The sequence below is a fragment of the Oncorhynchus keta genome, chromosome 1, assembly GCF_023373465.1.
Source record: "Oncorhynchus keta strain PuntledgeMale-10-30-2019 chromosome 1, Oket_V2, whole genome shotgun sequence".
Lineage (NCBI taxonomy): Eukaryota > Metazoa > Chordata > Actinopteri > Salmoniformes > Salmonidae > Oncorhynchus > Oncorhynchus keta.
Window position 1 is genome coordinate 59,258,358 of NC_068421.1, and position 19,313 is coordinate 59,277,670.

General features: G+C 44.4%; 1 protein-coding gene across 1 annotated transcript in view; it reads left to right on the forward strand.

Annotated features, from left to right (window-relative positions):
* LOC118389438 (potassium/sodium hyperpolarization-activated cyclic nucleotide-gated channel 2) overlaps positions 1–19,313 on the forward strand; it is a 75,898-nt gene that overhangs the window by 15,950 nt on the left and 40,635 nt on the right. Inside the window, exon 4 of the mRNA XM_035779343.2 lies at positions 12,578–12,796. Within this exon, the coding sequence (XP_035635236.1) occupies positions 12,578–12,796 (219 nt within the window). The remainder of the gene's footprint in view (positions 1–12,577; positions 12,797–19,313) is intronic.

Below are 19,313 nucleotides of genomic sequence, written 5' to 3' on the forward strand. Positions count from 1 at the left end.
TCCTCATGATCTATATTGTGAAGTGCACCAGTCCCTCCTGCAGCAAAGCACCCCCACAACATAATGCTGCCACCCCCGTGCTTCACAGTTGGGATGGTGTTCTTCGGCTTGCAAGTCTCCCACTTTTTCCTCCAAACATAAGGGTGGTCATTATGGCCAAACGGTTCTATTTTTGTTTCATCAGACCAGAGGACATTCCTCAAAAGTATGATCTTTGTCCCCATGTGCAGTTGCAAACCATTGTCTGGCTTTTTTATGGCGGGTTTGGAGCAGTGGCTTCTTCCTTGCTGAGTGGCCTTTCAGGTTGTGCCGATTATAGGACTCGTTTTACTGTGGATATAGATACTTTTGTACCTGTTTCCTCCAGCATCTTCACAAGGTCGTTTGCTGTTGTTCTGGGATTGATTTGCACTTTTTGCACCAAAGTACGTTAATCTCTAGGAGACAGAACGAGTCTCCTTCCTGAGCGGTATGACGGCTGCATGGTCCCATGGTGTTTATACTTGCATACTATTGTTTGTACAGATGAACGTGGTACCTTCAGGCGTTTAGAAATTGCTCCCAAGGATGAACCAGACTTGTGGAGGTCTACAATTATTTTTCTGAGGTCTTGGCTGATTTCTTTAGCTTGACATCATGGGAAAATCAAAGAGGCACTGAGTTTGAAGGTAGGCCTTGAAATACATCCACAGGTACACCTCCAATTGACTCAAATGTTGTCAATTAGCCAATCAGAAGCTTCTAAAGCCATGACATCATTTTCTGAAATTTTCCAAGCTGTTTAAAAGCACAGTCAACTTAGTGTATGTAAACAAAGTAGGTGTCCTAACCAACTTGCCAAAACTATAGTTTGTTAACAGGGAATGTGTGAAGTGGTTGAAAAAAAGTTTTAATGATTCCAACCTAAGTGTATGTAAACTTCTGACTTCAACTGTACATTCTAAGTGATTTCAATGGCTCTGTCTCCTTTCTGAAAATAAGCATTTTCATACATTTCTGGATTCCCTGCACTCATTTGAGATTATTTCCACACTGCCATGTTGGTCTGCACAATATGTGCAAAACATAGAGTCCGAACTATTGAAATTGCGATTTGACTTGCAATTGAAAAAGGGGAATACAATGATTATTATAATTCTATAGTTAGAATATAACAATAGGCACTTTGAATACCGTATTGTTTGACAACAAATGAAAAAGCCAGGGTGGCATTATTGTGACAGGGTCGGAACCAAAATGTTGGCCAGTGTTTCCAAGGAGACCCTTTAATCTAAATCAAATCAAATCAAATTGTATTTGTCACATACACATGGTTAGCAGATGTTAATGCGAGTGTAGCGAAATGCTTGTGCTTCTAGTTCCGACAATGCAGTATTAACCAACAAGTAATCTAACAATTCCTAAACTACTGTCTTATACACAGTGTAAGGGGATAAATAATATGTACATAAGGATATATGAATGAGTGATGGTACAGAGCAGCATAGGCAAGATACAGTAGATGGTATCGAGTACATTATATACATATAAGATGAGTATGTAAACAAAGTGGCATAGTTAAAGTGGCTAGTGATACATGTATTACATAAGGATGCAGTCGATGATATAGAGTACAGTATATACGTATGCATATGAGATGAATAATGTAGGGTAAGTAACATTATATAAGGTAGCATTGTTTAAAGTGGCTAGTGATATATTTACATCATTTCCCATCAATTCCCATTATTAAAGTGGCTGGAGTTGGGTCAGTGTCAGTGTGTTGGCAGCGGCCACTCAATGTTAGTGGTGGCTGTTTAACAGTCTGATGGCCTTGAGATAGAAGCTGTTTTTCAGTCTCTCGGTCCCAGCTTTGATGCACCTGTACTGACCTCACCTTCTGGATGATGGCGGGGTGAACAGGCAGTGGCTCGGGTGGTTGATGTCCTTGATGATCTTTATGGCCTTCCTGTAACATCGGGTGGTGTAGGTGTCCTGGAGGGCAGGTAGTTTGCCCCCGGTGATGCGTTGTGCAGACCTCACTACCCTCTGGGAGAGCCTTACGGTTGAGGGCGGAGCAGTTGCCGTACCAGGCGGTGATACAGCCTGCCAGGATGCTCTCGATTGTGCATCTGTAGAAGTTTGTGAGTGTTTTTGGTGACAAGCCAAATTTCTTCAGCCTCCTGAGGTTGAAGAGACGCTGCTGCGCCTTCTTCACGATGCTGTCTGTGTGAGTGGACCAATTCAGTTTGTCTGTGATGTGTATGCCGAGGAACTTAAAACTTGCTACCCTCTCCACTACTGTTCCATCGATGTGGATAGGGGGGTGTTCCCTCTGCTGTTTCCTGAAGTCCACAATCATCTCCTTAGTTTTGTTGACGTTGAGTGTGAGGTTATTTTCCTGACACCACACTCCGAGGGCCCTCACCTCCTCCCTGTAGGCCGTCTCGTCGTTGTTGGTAATCAAGCTTGAGTTGGAGGCGTGCGTGGCCACGCAGTCGTGGGTGAACAGGGAGTACAGGAGAGGGCTCAGAACGCACCCTTGTGGGGCCCCAGTGTTGAGGATCAGAGGGGAGGAGATGTTGTTACCTACCCTCACCACCTGGGGGCGGCCCGTCAGGAAGTCCAGTACCCAGTTGCACAGGGCGGGGTCGAGACCCAGGGTCTCGAGCTTGATGACGAGCTTGGAGGGTACTATGGTGTTGAATGCCGAGCTGTAGTCGATGAACAGCATTCTCACATAGGTATTCCTCTTGTCCAGATGGGTTAGGGCAGTGTGGTTGAGATCGCATCGTCTGTGGACCTATTTGGGCGGTAAGCAAATTGGAGTGGGTCTCGGGTGTCAGGTAGGGTGGAGGTGATATGGTCCTTGACTAGTCTCTCAAAGCACTTCATGATGGCGGAAGTGAGTGCTACTGGGCGGTAGTCGTTTAGCTCAGTTACCTTAGCTTTCTTGGGAACAGGAACAATGGTGACCCTCTTGAAGCATGTGGGAACAGCAGACTGGTATAGGGATTGATTGAATATGTCCGTAAACACACCGGCCAGCTAGGTCTGCGCATGCTCTGAGGGCGCGGCTGGGGATGCCGTCTGGGCCTGCAGCCTTGCGAGGGTTAACACGTTTAAATGTCTTACTCACCTCGGCTGCAGTGAAGGAGAGACCCCATGTTTTCGTTGCAGGCCGTGTCAGTGGCACTGTATTGTCCTCAAAGCAGGCAAAAAAGTTATTTAGTCTGCCTGGGAGCAAGACATCCTGGTCCGTGACTGGGCTGGATTTCTTCCTGTAGTCCGTGATTGACTGTAGACCCTGCCACATGCCTCTTGAGTCTGAGCCGTTGAATTGAGATTCTACTTTGTCTCTGTACTGACGCTTAGCTTGTTTGATAGCCTTGCGGAGGGAATAGCTGCACTGTTTGTATTCGGTCATGTTACCAAACACCTTGCCCTGATTAAAAGCAGTGGTTCGCGCTTTCAGTTTCACGCGAATGCTGCCATCAATCCACGGTTTCTGGTTATGGAATGTTTTAATCGTTGCTATGGGAACGACATCTTCAACGCACGTTCTAATGAACTCGCACACCGAATCAGCGTATTCGTCAATGTTGTTATCTGACGCAATACGAAACATATCCCAGTCCACGTGATGGAAGCAGTCTAGGAGTGTGGAGTCAGCTTGGTCGGACCAGCGTTGGACAGACCTCAGCGTTGGGAGCCTCTAGTTTTAGTTTCTGTCTGTAGGCAGGGATCAGCAAAATGGAGTCGTGGTCAGCTTTTCCGAAAGGGGGGCGGGGCAGGGCCTTATATGCGTCGCGGAAGTTAGAGTAACAATGATCCAAGGTTTTTCCACCCCTGGTTGCGCAATCGATATGCTGATAAAATTTAGGGAGTCTTGTTTTCAGATTAGCCTTGTTAAAATCCCCAGTTACAATGAATGCAGCCTCCGGATAAATTGTTTCCAGTTTGCAAAGAGTTAAATAAAGTTTGTTCAGAGCCATCGATGTGTCTGCTTGGGGGGGGATATATACGGCTGTGATTATAATCGAAGAGAATTCTCTTGGTAGATAACGCAGTCTACATTGGATTGTGAGGAATTCTAAATCAGGTGAACAGAAGGATTTGAGTTCCTGTATATTTCTTTCATCACACCATGTCTCGTTAGCCATAAGGCATACGCCCCCGCCCCTCTTCTTACCAGAAAGGTGTTTGTTTCTGTCGGCGCGATGCGTGGAGAAACCCGTTGGTTGCACCGCTTCGGATAGCGTCTCTCCAGTGAGCCATGTGTCCGTGAAGCACAGAACGTTACAGTCTCTGATGTCCCTCTGGAATGCTACCCTTGCTCGGATTTCATCAACCTTGTTGTCTAGAGACTGGGCATTGGCAAGAAGAATGCTAGGGAGTGGTTCACGGTGTGCCCGTCTCCGGAGTCTGACCAGAAGACCGCCGCATTTCCCTCTTTTTCGGAGTCGTTTTTTTGGGTCGCTGCATGCGATCCATTCCGTTGTCCTGTTTGTATGGCAGAACACTGGATCCGCGTCGCGAAAAACATATTCTTGGTCGTACTGATGGTGAGTTGACGCTGATCTTATATTCAGTAGTTCTTCTCAACTGTATGTAATGAAACCTAAGATGACCTGGGGTACTAATGTAAGAAATAACACTTAAAAAAACAAAAAACTGCTTAGTTTCCTAGGAACGCGAAGCGAGGCGGCCATCTCTGTCGGCGCCGGAAGTATCTTTGTCTTCATTAAATGTAATACAGCTAACATATTCATGCTTTGCCTATTTCTCTCTGATTTAGAAGATACTAATGCACAAACAACCAGCTAGCCAGCTAACTAGTGAAAAGCAATTGGAGCAAACATGATTTATTGTAGCTACAACTTGCTAAGAAAAGACAAACTAGCTGTTTGCAGACTGTAAGATACACAATCTAAGTGTAATTATAGAATACTTGTGGATTTATATTAGGAAGCAAAGTGGAATGGAGCAATGTTGTCAGTCTTGAACATGCAGACTGAAGAGTGAACAGCAAATGGTCGCGAAACGACAACTGCGCTCCTCGAGTCACATGGCAGGGTGGGGCTTGTTGTGTGAGAGAGGGAGAGAGACAAATTAAGTATAGCGAAGTAACCTATACAAACGGTCTTTACACGCTGCAGAGTGGAGTATCACATTTAACAAACCAAACAGTGAAATACCGTTATAGAAGTAAAAACACAAGCCGGTCCTTGCATCAATGCAAGTCTTCAGTATAGTAAAATATGGTATTCTACCCAGCTGTAACACACACACAAACACACAGGAAGCCACTTCTCCAGGTCCCTACTGGGCTAATTCACTGAGCCAGAGCATCAGGTGTGGGAGAGGCTTTCCTCCAACTATCTTAAGGCCCCGTGGGAGAGAATTACCAGGAGGTCCCTTCATCAAACAGCCAGTCAAATCAAATGTATTTATAAAGCCCTTCTTACATCAGCTGATATCTCAAAGTGCTGTACAGAAACCCAGCCTAAAACCCCAAACAGCAAGCAATGCAGGTGTAGAAGCACGGTGGCTAGGAAAAACTCCCTAGAAAGGCCAAAACCTAGGAAGAAACCTAGAGAGGAACCAGGGGTGGGGGGTGGCCAGTCGTCTTCTGGCTGTGCCGGGTGGAGATTATAACAGAACATGGCCAAGACGTTCAAATGTTCATAAATGACCAGCATGGTCAATTAATAATAATCACAGTAGTTGTCGAGGGTGCAGCAAGTCAACAAGTCAACATGTTAATATACCTGACCCTCCCTGATCTGACCACTGATAGCAGGTAGCCTAGCGGTTAGAGTGTTGGGCCAGTAACCGAACGGTTGCTAGTTTGAATCCCCGAGCCAAATAGGTCGAGCAAGGCAATTAACCCTAATTGCTCCAGGGTTGCCATTGGGTGTCTCGGGGAGTTGGGATTTCCAATTCACACATGAGTATGATACACACTTGGTACATGTCTGAAATAGGACAAATATAAGCACCCACCTCATTGTTATTAGATACGGACTGTTCTGCTATAAGCCAGGATTTAAGTTTATTGCCACCTGATCAAATTAAATAAAAATGTCCTCTCTGTTATGAATCCCAAGTCAGGGCCAGGTGCTTTCATCTCATATACCTTATCCTGTATGGCTCTTAGATCAATGGAATTATAATAAAGCCCTGGATCATCTCACTATCCATCTGCCCTTTATAATCTTAGACCTGAGATAGAGTAATCCGGATCTCATGCCAGGGTTCATCTGGCTAGAAGATGCAGGGCAGCCAGGGAAAATACAGTTACTAAGACGAGACTTATATCTCCCTCTCTAACTTTAAGCATCAGCTGTCAGAGCAGCTTACCGATCACTGTACCTGTACACAGCCCATCTGTAAATAGCACACCCAACAACCTCATCCCCATATTTGTATTTTTTTGTTGTTGTTGCTCTTTTGCACCCCAGTATCTCTACTTGCACATCATCATCTGCACATCTATCACTCCAGTGTCAATGCTCAATTGTAATGATTTTGCCTCTTTGGCCTATTTATTGACTTACCTCCCTAATCTTACTACATTTGCACACACTGCACATAGACCTTTTCCATTGTTATTGACTGTACGTTTGTTTATCCCATGTGTAACTCTGTTGTTTTTGTCACTGCTTTCCTTTATCTTGGCCAGGTTGCAGTTTTAAACTAGTCTACCTGGTTAAATAAAGGTGCAATGTATATATATATATGTATTTTATTTATTTATTAAAAAAACACATCAAATCAAATTTATTTATATAGCCCTTCGTACATCAGCTGATATCTCAAAGTGCTGTACAGAAACCCAGCCTAAAACCCCAAACAGCAAGCAATGCAGGTGTAGAAGCACAGTGGCTAGGAAAAACTCCCTAGAAAGGCCAAAACCTAGGAAGAAACCTAGAGAGGGTTGGGGTGGCCAGTGCTCTTCTGGCTGTGCCGGGTGGAGATTATAACAGAACATGGCCAAGATGTTCAAATGTTCATAAATGACCAGCATGGTCGAATAATAATAAGGCAGAACAGTTGAAACTGGAGCAGCAGCACGGTCAGGTGGACAGGGGACAGCAAGGAGTCATCATGTCAGGTAGTCCTGGGGCATGCACATACACACACATACAGAGCCTTCAGACAGTGTTCACACCCCTTTACTTTTTCCACATTTTGTTGTGTTACAACCTGAATTTAAAATGTATTAAATTTAGATTTTGTGTCACCGATCTACACACAATACCCTATAATATCAAAGTGGAATTTTGTTTGTAGAACATTTTCGAAAAAAAAAAAAAATGAAAAGCTGAAATGTCTTGAGCCGATAAGTATTCAACCCCTTTGTTATGGCAAGCCTAAATAAATTCAGGAGTTAAAATGTACTTAACATATCACAAAAGTTGCAAGGACTCATTCTGTGTTCAATAATAGTGGTTAAAGTAATAATGTAATATATTAAACTTTTATCCAAAGCAATTTAGTTGACAAAAAAATATATATATATATTTCACATTTATTTAACCAGGTAAGTCAGTTGAGAATAAGTTCTCATTTACAACTGCGACCTGGCCAAGATAAAGCAAAGCAGTGCGACACAAACAACAACACAGAGTTACACATGGAATATCCCTTTACGCATGGTGAAGTTATTTGTTAGGCTTTGAATGGTGTATTAATACACCTAGTCACTACAAAGATACAGGCGTCCTTCCTAACTACGTTGCCGGAGAGAAAGGAAACCACTCAGGGATTTTACAATCAAGACAATGGTGATTTTAAAACAGTTAATAGTTTAATGGTTGTGATATGAGAAAACTGAGGATGGATCAACAACATTGTAGTTACCCCAAAATACGAACCTAATTGACAGAGTGAAAAGAAGGAAGCCTGTTACAGAATACAAATATTCCAAAGCAAGCATCCTGTTTACAACAGTGTAAAACATTGCAAAGAATGTGGCAAAGAAGTTCACTTTTTGTCCTGAATGCAAAGCGTTACGTTTGGGCCAAACCAACACAACACATCACTGAGTACCACTCTTCATATTTTCAAGCATGGTGGTGGCTGCATCATGTTATGGATATGCTTGTCATCGGCAAGGAATAGGGATATTTTTTTTAGGATAAAATGAAACAGAATGGAGCAAAGAACAGTTAAACCTAAAACTCAAGGCCAAATCTAAATTGGAGTTGCTTACCAGGACGAGACCTAGTTACTTACATTTCTGTCTTAAATTGGCTTGAAAATCGATGGCAAGACTTAGAAATGGGTGTCTAGCAATGATCAACAACCGACTTAACAGAGTTTAATGAATTTTAAAAAAGGGCAAATATTGTACAATCCAGGGGTGCAAATTTCTTAGAAACTTACCCAGAAGACTCACATCTGTAATCACTGCCAAATGTAATTCTAACATATATTGTCTCAGGGGATTGAATACTTATTGAATCAAGATATATTAGTGTTTATTTGACACAAAAAAAAATAAAAAAATGTTAGGATTTTTCTTCCACTTTGACATTACATAGTATGTTGTGTAGATCGTTGGCCAAAAATGACAATAAAATCCATCATAATCCTCCTTTGTAACGCAACAAAATGTGGAAAAAGTCAATTGGTGTGAATACTTTCTGAAGGCACTGTATGTGCGCACACTCACCCACCCACCCACCCACCCACCCACCCACCCACAGAGCCACAGAGCCACAGGAAATATCCTTGTTTCAATGTCTAATAAGGATATCCTCCATTTATTAAATGACTGAATCCATTAGAGTGGCTCAGCATCTCAACCTCCTATCATGCCTACCCACGGTCCTTAGGGATGGTAAAGATGGCTGTACCAGTTTAGGCATCTGACATGGTGAATGTAGCTGAAGAAAGAGCCTTTTACTCAGCTCTCACTGTTATCCATCTATGAAGGCAGGCCACTCAGAGGTTAAACGTAAGCTCCGAGGCACAGCGCAGAAGTGAGGGAGCAATAGTGACAAAAAGTCCACAGACGCACAAACACACACATACACATGCACACACACACACACACACCATGACCCCTCCTTCCTTCTCCTTCCACATCTTACCTCCCTCCAGGATCTTGGAACAAATCTGTGTTTATCTCTGATTATGCCATCATAGCTCATGCACAACCCATACTGCATGAGTGCTCCTCTCTGTAAATGGATTATGTACAATTAGGCTTTGCCCCTGTTCCTTTAGCTGGGGAATGACTAATGCAATGGATGGGGGAGATTATGCTCTGTATTGCTGCTGAATTGTGAATAACAAAACAGAGCTCAGTGGCGTGCATCATGTAGTGAAAGGTGTAGTTTGATCCTAAGTGACGGTTGCACACTCGACTGGGGGATTTGATTTTTCTCTAGCATTTGCACCTTCTTCTCCTTGGCAGAGAATGTTGGGTTGTAGCCTGCTTCAATGGAGCTGTCGTGTGTATTCCACACTATCCCTCAGAGCCAATACCTTATGAGCTGGGTCCACATGTCACCCATTGTCATTGTAATGGGTTATTTTTAGTGGAAAGTGTATGCCTATATCATATCGGTGTGGGAATCAGAGTACAGAACAGAGATGATTCACCTGCTCCTGTCTAAACACCAGGCGGTCTGTTGACGTTATTGCTGTGGGGATTGGGGACTATGTTTCATCATTTGATCACAAATCTGAGCTCCCGTACCTGTAGGATGGATGCATGTTCTAATGGATTAGCATTTCTGTCAACTCCCTGTCATTATGGAAGCAGTAATGGTGCGGTGCGACACACACAGGCACACATACACACACAGTGCGGTGGGTAAAATATGGTATTGTCCTACCGAGACAGAGAAAATGGATGTGTCAGTACTGTGGAGGATGTTCAGTCATCTGCACTGGGGATTGGGTCTTTAGATCACAGGCGCTGTGTGTGTGTGCTGTGCTCAGTTCCTCAAACTCGGGAGTGCAGTGAGGCAGCATAGAGACGTTAGTATAAAAGCCTGGGTGAACATTGTAAATTCAGATAAGCTACTGCAAGCAGGCCGAGCCAGAGCAGCTCGCTACATCTGCCTGTCACATTCCTCAAAGGCATGTCTTTATCTGAATGTATTCCTTTTTCATCCATGTTGGACTGTTTCTCTGGTTCTGACAGAGTTATTGTAGCTACCTGCACATGTCAGTCAAACAGGCCTGGTGGTAGGGAGTATACATATCCAGGCTGTATCACATCCGGCCGTGAGAGTCCCAACAGGCAGTTAATAACCCACTGTTCCGTCATTGAAAATGACTTAACTGACTTGCCTGGTTAAATAAAGGTAAAATACATTTAAAAAAATAAAAAAATAGGGCGGCACACAATTGGCCCAGCGTTGGCCGGGGTAGGCCAATTCTTTTCTTAACTGACTTGCCTAGTTAAATAAAGGTTAATATATATAGATATATATAGATATATATTTCATCAGACAATATTTCAGCTCAGTCTTGAGACCACAGTCCACAATAGTGAACATTCGCTGCTAATTCTGTCCTGATCTGGCATTGGATGGGTGCGTGTGTTTGTGTGTGTGTGTGTGTGCTATTTCCGGCTCAGAGTTTGGAGCTCAGGGTGACTGGTTGCTGCTGCTGTTTGCCTGGCAGGCATGCTCTGTAGACAGCATGCTGATAGACCAGGGGGACAGAGAGAGAAAGAAGGAGATGCAGCTCTGCCTCTATTGCACACCCAAGGTATTGGGACCAGGTCTGAGGCTAAAGCTGCCCCTAGCAAAGAGAGAGAGAGGGAGGTTCCATATAACGACACACAAATACATCTCCATCTCTGCTTTGGCTCTTTACTGGCAGTCCCTCCTCAGTGCTGACTGCTGAGTGCTCCCAAGATCTCATCTCATCTCATCCCCATGCAATTCCACACAGTACCTATCTGTCCTCTTCCATTATTCCTTTCCATCCAATTCGCTCTGTCACATTTCAAAACAATCTGATGGTGCCTCGCACTCATTTCTCCTGATTTCCACCCCAACTCCTCTCCCAACTAAAGCATTTTGAATTGAATGCAAATGGTGTTCAAAGAAATTCAAAACCGATACAATCCGATCCAGAAGGAGTCAACCGTTGATAGTGGAGACTGCTCTGTTGGGCTCGGCTCTCTACGGCATGCAGATCGCAGATCCAGAAGGAGTCAACCGTTGATAGTGGAGACTGCTCTGTTGGGCTCGGCTCTCTACGGCATGCAGATAGCCGATCCAGAAGGAGTCAACCGTTGATAGTGGAGACTGCTCTGTTGGGCTCGGCTCTCTACGGCATGCAGATAGCCGATCCAGAAGGAGTCAACCGTTGATAGTGGAGACTGCTCTGTTGGGCTCGGCTCTCTACGGCATGCAGATAGCCGATCCAGAAGGAGTCAACCGTTGATAGTGGAGACTGCTCTGTTGGGCTCGGCTCTCTACGGCATGCAGATAGCCGATCCAGAAGGAGTCAACCGTTGATAGTGGAGACTGCTCTGTTGGGCTCGGCTCTCTACGGCATGCAGATAGCCGATCCAGAAGGAGTCAACCGTTGATAGTGGAGACTGCTCTGTTGGGCTCGGCTCTCTATGGCATGCAGATAGCCGATCCAGAAGGAGTCAACCGTTGATAGTGGAGACTGCTCTTTTGGGCTCGGCTCTCTACGGCATGCAGATAGCCGATCCAGAAGGAGTCAACCGTTGATAGTGGAGACTGCTCTGTTGGGCTCGGCTCTCTATGGCATGCAGATAGCCGATCCAGAAGGAGTCAACCGTTGATAGTGGAGACTGCTCTGTTGGGCTCGGCTCTCTATGGCATGCAGATAACTCTGTAAAGCATGTTCTGATCTCTGTTTTTTTTTAAATGTCGGTTTGTACTTCATGTATTCATGTTTATATGTTCACCTGCCAGGGGACTGCAGATGTAAATGTCTGCTAAAGCTGGTGCAATGGATCACTTCTCTTACTCTGAGACGTATGTTTTGTTGTACATTGTACCTGCCAAATAAACGGAATAACTAATACCGCCAGGCCAGTCTAACTCTGAACCAAAAGCACTGTAGATGGCAGAGGAGAAGATTAACAGTGACATTTCCCTGGATGAGTAAACCTGTAGCCAGGCAGCGTTTCTCAGTCAGTGTTGCTGTTTACGGCTGAGTAGACTGTTTATAATGACTCTAACATGACTAGTCTCACTGTATACACAAATCAAAGGCAGAGTGGAGGAGGCAGATGTAATGGCTCCTCATTAGAGCCCAGTCTGAAGAGGCCTTCTATACCTGACTCAACAACACTATGGTGGAGTGATTAGGCCTTCAACAAGCAGCAAGCTAGTACAATGGAGCCAAACTCCTTACCTACTCCAGAGGAGAGATCGCAGCTTTCTTTCAGGAACTTTCTCATATCCCCCCCCCCTCTCTCTTTCTCTCTCTTTTTAAAGGCTTTCTATTTTAGACTTTTAGGTTGGTATCATAGTCATGTTTTTTTGTACAGTGAGATTGAAAATGTGGTTTTAATGCAATGTTATTCTTTCTATATAATATCCTCTTTTGTAACAGAAACCCTGTTTTTTTTTCTCTCTCCCAACAGAACGACTCGTGGAGCGAGCTGTACTCCTTTGCCCTGTTCAAGGCCATGAGTCACATGCTGTGTATCGGTTACGGGCGCCAAGCCCCAGAGAGCATGTCTGATATCTGGCTGACCATGCTCAGTATGATCGTGGGCGCCACCTGCTATGCCATGTTCATTGGCCATGCCACCGCCCTCATCCAGTCCTTGGACTCATCCCGGCGCCAGTACCAGGAGAAGGTAAGACCGCCGTCGATGAGGACCAAGCCATGTGACCAGGAGAATCTCAGAGCCGTAGACATAGGTTATTAGTACGGCCTAGAGTTTTCCCTGGTCAAGTCACGTAGTCAGGGAAATCCCTGTCCCTGTCCCTACCAGCATCCACCAGTCTGTGTCGTCAGATCAAAGCATGTGGTCAAGTCTCTTAAGAAGGAGAACACTGCTCTATAAGGACATTGCAGCTGAGTCTCCATGGAGTTCTTAGATACTGGGTGATCTGGTGGAGTATTATTCAGTCTGTCAGCAGCACGTCCCCCTGGCCTGCAATCATTTGCCAGGCTTTGTTGTCTAATTGCAGCATCTGGCTAATGTTGAGAACAGAGGAGAACAGTGCCTCCGACTCCGCCTCTGTCATCTACTGTTTGGCTTCTCTTCAAGACCTGAGACAGGATTCCATCCTGTCTCTAGTTTCTGTCCCTCTATCTCAGTCTCCAATACCTTTTTGTTATTATCTTGGAGAGATAATCATCCTGTTTTCTGGTTCACAATACTAGGGAGCGACGAGGGGAAATTGTGTGCTTGAAACAGAATGAATTTGCATTTGAATGAGGGATTATATAAACCAAGTCTCCAATCAGATAACATTTAAGTCGGCTAGTACAGTAAGATAAAAGTTAGACTAAATTCACAGGAAAGGGTTTCCCTGAACCAATTTGACATGATCTGTATCATACACAAGTGCACCCGTTGTAAGTCATTTCACCCGCATGGGATAATGAATACAAACGTTCAATAGAGATGTGCTTCTCCCTATTCCTTACGCCCTAGTGATGGAGATACAACAGTTAGTGCTATGTAGCAATTTGTACCTACTCTCTAACTACACTACCTCTTTATGTAACTTCTCAAAAACATACATTTAGGCCACTTAATGTAGAGTGAAACCACACTCTCTGTTCCCTAGCTAAATATATGCCCATTACATTATCTCACGACTGTTCGGACCGGTTACAACAAGTATGCTCCTGACACCGCACATCAATCCCTACTACTCCCTACTTGGTGACCGAGATGGAGAGAGAGAGAGAGAGAGAGAGATCTCTAGCTGAAGAGATGCACACGCCTCCTATCACAGGAAGAGCACGTAAAGCCAGGAAGGCCCCGTTATTCCTGGAACTGCTCTCTCCCTCTCATGCTCCCCTTCTTCCCTAATGTCAGAACCAACGATGTTACTACCGTGATCCAGCCAAGACAGCTCATCACATCTAGATCTTCCTCAGGCCATCAGACATGAGGGTGTTTTATTCATCATCAGCTACTTGAGATACAGTATACTGGGATACACACTGATGCAGGCATCCGATTACACGGTGATAATGGCACAATGAGTCTGAACTGTCGCCTCCGATCCCCACAAAAGTGTTTCTTTGTACAGGGTAGTGTAAACACAGGCGTCAGTGCGTGGTCGTATTGACAGCGCAGTGTAAAAAGTTAGCCGTGGTTTCAGTGTTGAAACAGATTAGTCATGATACACTATATATACAAAAGTATATGGACACCCGTTCAAATGAGTGGATTTGGCTATTTCAGCCTCACCCGTTGTGTATAAAATCTAGCACATGGCCATGCAATCCCCATAGACAACATTGGAAGTAGAATGGCCTTACTGATGAGCTCAGTGACTTTCAACGTGACACCGCCATAGGATGCCACCTTTCCAAAAAGTCAGTTTGTCAAATTTCTGCCCTGCTAGAGTTGCCCTGGTCAACTGTAAGTGCTGTTATTGTGAAGAGGAAAAGTCTAGGAGCAACAACGGCTAAGCAGCAAGGTGGTAGGCCATATAGGCTCACAGAACGGGCCCACCAAGTGTTGAAGCGCGTAAAAATAATCTGTCCTCGGTTGCAACACTCACTACCGAGTTCCAAACTGCCTCTGGAAGCAACGCCAGCGCAATAATTATTCGTTGGGAGCTTCATGAAATCGGTTTCCATGGTCGAGTAGCTGCACACAAGCCTAAGATCACTATGCACAATGTGAAGCATCAGCTGGAGTGGTGTAAAGCTCTCTGGACTCTGGAGCAGTGGAAATGCGTTCTCTGGTGTGATGAAACACGCTTCACCATCTGGCTCTCCGACGGACGAACCTGGGTTTTGCCAGGAAAATGCTAATGCTAGTGCCAATTGGAATTTTTGGTGGAGGAGGAATAATGGTCTGGGGATGTTTTTTCATGGTTCCGGCTAGGCCTCTTGGTTCTAGTGAAGGGAAATGTTAACGCTATAGCATACAATGACATTCTAGATGATTCTGTGCTTCCAACTTTGTGGCAACAGTTTAGGGAAGGCCCTTTCCTGTTTCACCATGACAATGTCTCCATGCACAAAGCGAGGTCCGCACAGAAATGGTTTGTCGAAATCGGTGTGGATGAATTGGAACGCCGACTGCGAGCCAGGTCTAATCCCCCAACATCAGTGCCCGACCTCACTAATGCTCTTGTGGATGAATGGAAGCAAGTCCCTGCAGCAATGTTCCAGCATCTAGTGGAAAGCCTTCCCAGAAGAGTGGAGGCTGTTAAAGCAGCAAAGGGGGGCCCAACTCCTTATTAATGCCTATGATTTTGGAATGAGATGTTTGACGAGCAGGTGTCTACATACTCTTGGTGATGTAGTGTACTTCTGACACCCAGAAAATCCACTTTTACGTTGAGAGAAAGGTATTGTCATTGTTTGCAATGTCCACACTGTTAGACAATGCGTAGGCTACTGATTTATCAGAGTGTGGCGTCTGGGCCTTAGGCGGTCAGAGTTTCTGTTTCTCATTAGACATTCAGCAGCTCATTCTCAATGGCTCTCTAAAGGTATACATTGTCCCTCTCCATGTATCTCACCCGGTCACACATTCCATGTACACTCTTAGGAAAAAAAGTTTCAAAAGAGTTCTTCAGCTGTTCCCATAGGAGAACCCTCTGGGGAAAGGATTCCACACACACACACATACACACACACACACACACACGCATACACACACACACACACACGCACACGGGCACACACACGGGGGCACACACACGGGCACACACAGGCATGTCTGCTGGGTTTTCTCACATAGGAGACAAGGAATACCATCAACCTGTGTCCTAATCATCTGATGGTGTTGAGTAGAGGACACAGATACACTGTCGTAACGTGTCTGTCTCCCATATTGAGGACAGTGCGGCAACAGATGAAGCAGCAGCAGCATGTCCCTGTGTCCTCTCTTCCTCTGAGGTGACACAACCCCCATCCCCCTCGCACCTCTCCGCCCCCCCCCCCACCTCCCTCCATCTTTGACATCTAACTGGGTGAAACATCATCTGCCAGAGGACACAGCGTGCAAGTGGCCACACCGCCCAGAGCTTTAGGCTTTATGTAACTGTTACTACTGTCCTTCTCCTCCTCCAGAGGGATGCAGCAACACTGCTGAATAGGCTCTGAAGAAAGATGTTACCCAAGGGGCCTCTAGGGCAGAACAGTTCTCCACTGGGGTCCAGTCAACCTACTGTCTTCGTTGACTCAGCACAACCCCTGTGGTCTCTCTGGTACATGAGTCAATATTTCCATAGTGTGATTGGTATTTATTTGCTTCTTGTGAAAGCTCATTGGAATAAGACCAATAAAAAGTAAATCCTATGGAATGTGTAATGGGAAATGATGGTGAAGAAACACTTTACTTGTACAGTGGTTCCTCCTTTAATAGTTGCGAGCTTACGCCATGGGACTTCTTCATTGCTCCAGACCAGCGCAAGGGGGGAGTTAGAGCACTGATTATGATTTTGGGTCCTACCGTGTCTCTAACGGACTATGAATCGGCAACATAAACCTAAATAGAAACTGATAATTGTGCACGACTTCAGTATTACTTACTAAAACTGTTGTTACACTAAGGTTTTTATTATTTTATTTTGTTAGGATTATTTTGCTCTTACTGTAGTACTGTAGCACAACGCCTGAGTGGTGCAACGGTCTAAGAAGCTGTGTTGCTATAGATGCTGGTTCAATACCCCTGCCAGCCTCAACTGGGAGACCCATGAGATGACTGTAGGTTTTTGTTTTTTCTCCCTCTAAAAACAGAAATAAATCCTAAATAACAAACTGGATTTATTTATAAATTAGTAACAATGTCTCACCCCACCGTAGGCGACATGAATCTCACTAGTGTTGAGTAACGTGCTGTTAAAAGTGGTGTAGGTAGGTATTATTTATTTAAAGAGCATATTGAAGTTAGAAGCAAAAGCCTACAACTATTTTAGCATCGTTTCGTGCTGCTCTGAGACAAGCATGGGGACTGGTCTTGATAAATCAATGAGATTTTTATTTTCACTGAATCTCCATTTGGGTTTTTGGTTAGACTAGAATTAGAAAATCAGGGTGCAGATGTTATGCTCTTAGTTAAGAACAGGGACAGCCTACTCCTTCCTCCCCATCGGTGAATTGAACCCAGGTCTCCCGTGTGCCCTGCCCACACGACACAGGGATTTAGCTAAATAGCCCAGAACTGTACTCCCGACCGTCATATTGTACAGCGCCAGATTTTCCGTTCCATCCTAACGGAAACCCTGAGGGTTTTTCATTTTTCTTGGAATAGAAACATAATATTCATTAAATTAATTAAATTAAGCAAGTAACAGTCAAAAGTTTGGACACACCTACTCATTCCAGGGTTCTTTATTGTCACTATTTTCTACATTGTAGAATAATAGTGAAGACATCACAACTATGAAATAAGACATATGGAATCAGTTAAGAACAAATTCTTATTTACAAGGACAGCTTACACCTTCCTCCTCGTCAAGGAATTGAACCCCGCGTGCCCGCATTCTCTAGTACAGTCATTATTGAAGGCTATCAAATGCTTCTCAAAGATGTCCTCTGCTGGTCAAACTAGCACTAACTAGCATTAATGGTACCAGTGGTTTACACTTAAATAACGTGCCATGGAATTCTGCCGCAACATGCAAGCTGTGCCACAGTACACTGCAACTTTTAAAGTGTTAGCTCACTGTGTTAACTCATGTTTATGACTTTATCCCTATTCAGGTCCCCCTTTGTCCTTCCTTTGGAGCAGCATGCTTCATTGGCGGTGTAGCATGTGTCCTGGACGCTTACATTTCCGGCTCGTTGAGTTTTATAGGATCCTGACTTTATCGAACAAAACAAACATTTATTGTACAGCTGGCACTCTTGTGACTGCAACCATATGAAGATCTTCAAAGTTAAGTGATTAATTTTATCGCTATTTCTGACTTTTGTAATTCCTTTACTTGGTTGTAAAATGTTTGTATGCTTTTGTAAGCAGGGTGCTGACCTGGTGGTCTGCTTTTGCCGTAAAGCCTTTTTGAAATCTGACAAAGCGGCTGGATTAACAAGAAGTTTATCTTTAAACCGATGTATAACACTTGTATTTTTTATGAATGTTTATTATGACTATTTCTGTATTTTGAATTTGGAGCTCTGCAATTTCACCGGATGTTGTTGAGGTGGGTCGCTAGCGGAATGCCTGCGCCAGAAAGGTTAAGCTAAGTCAGTTCTGATGTGATCCACCTTTGACACCCCCTCTCCACACATCCACACATAAGTCATTGAGCCCCACCTCGTCCTGCCTGCCTATGGTATCCTGTGTTAGTTCAAGGGACAATTTAATTTCCTCCTATGGTTCTGTGGCAGCTCCCACTCCTAATGACAGTCATGCATCATGCCAGTACGCCACAGACCAGTAGCTTTATGTCCTATAAAATATATAAAGGAACTCTGAACTCTTCCTCCCCTAAGTCTACAGGCTGACGGGAACAGATTGGATTTCAGAAAATGTAATGCATCTTTATATAAGTGCAGGAAGAGATATAGCCCCGGCTCTGCCTGTATCTCTGCTCTGAGCCTAATTTCATAAGATGGACAGTGGCACAGAAATATGACCTTGGAGGACAAGCTATATTGTAGCAGACATGGAGGGTCACATGTCAGTGGAGCTTTAAAGAACTACACTTTCTGTCTGACTTATAGTGAAGTGGAATATCCAATGCAGTAACTATTGTATAACTGACTCTCCACAGACTCACATAGGTGTCCGTCTTACACAGGTATTGTATGGGGGGTCTTTGTCTTTAAACACAGTGCTGTACACTGTATGTTCTGTGTGTGTTTGATTGCCATGGGGGTCCCTTTGTCAAATACTGTACTTCCTCCCGGAGCTTTGTGACAGAGTGTGTGTGTGTGTGCTCAGTGTGATGTGGTGTCAGAGCTGCCCTTTGGCCTGCAGTGATACAGTGAGTCAGAGCTGTAGAGAAGATCAGAGCTGCTGACATTCAGCCACCGACGGCCTGGCAATTTAGTGGTAAAAAAATATACTTTTCCGTGGCGTATGTCTGCCCCAAATCTCACAATTCACCCTGTGCCTAAAGTGACAGTGGCAGGGGTTTTGGTAGGAATGTACACTACTGTTCAAAAGTTTGTGGTCACTTGGAAATGTCCTTGTTTTTGAAAGAAAAGCACATTTTTTGTCCATT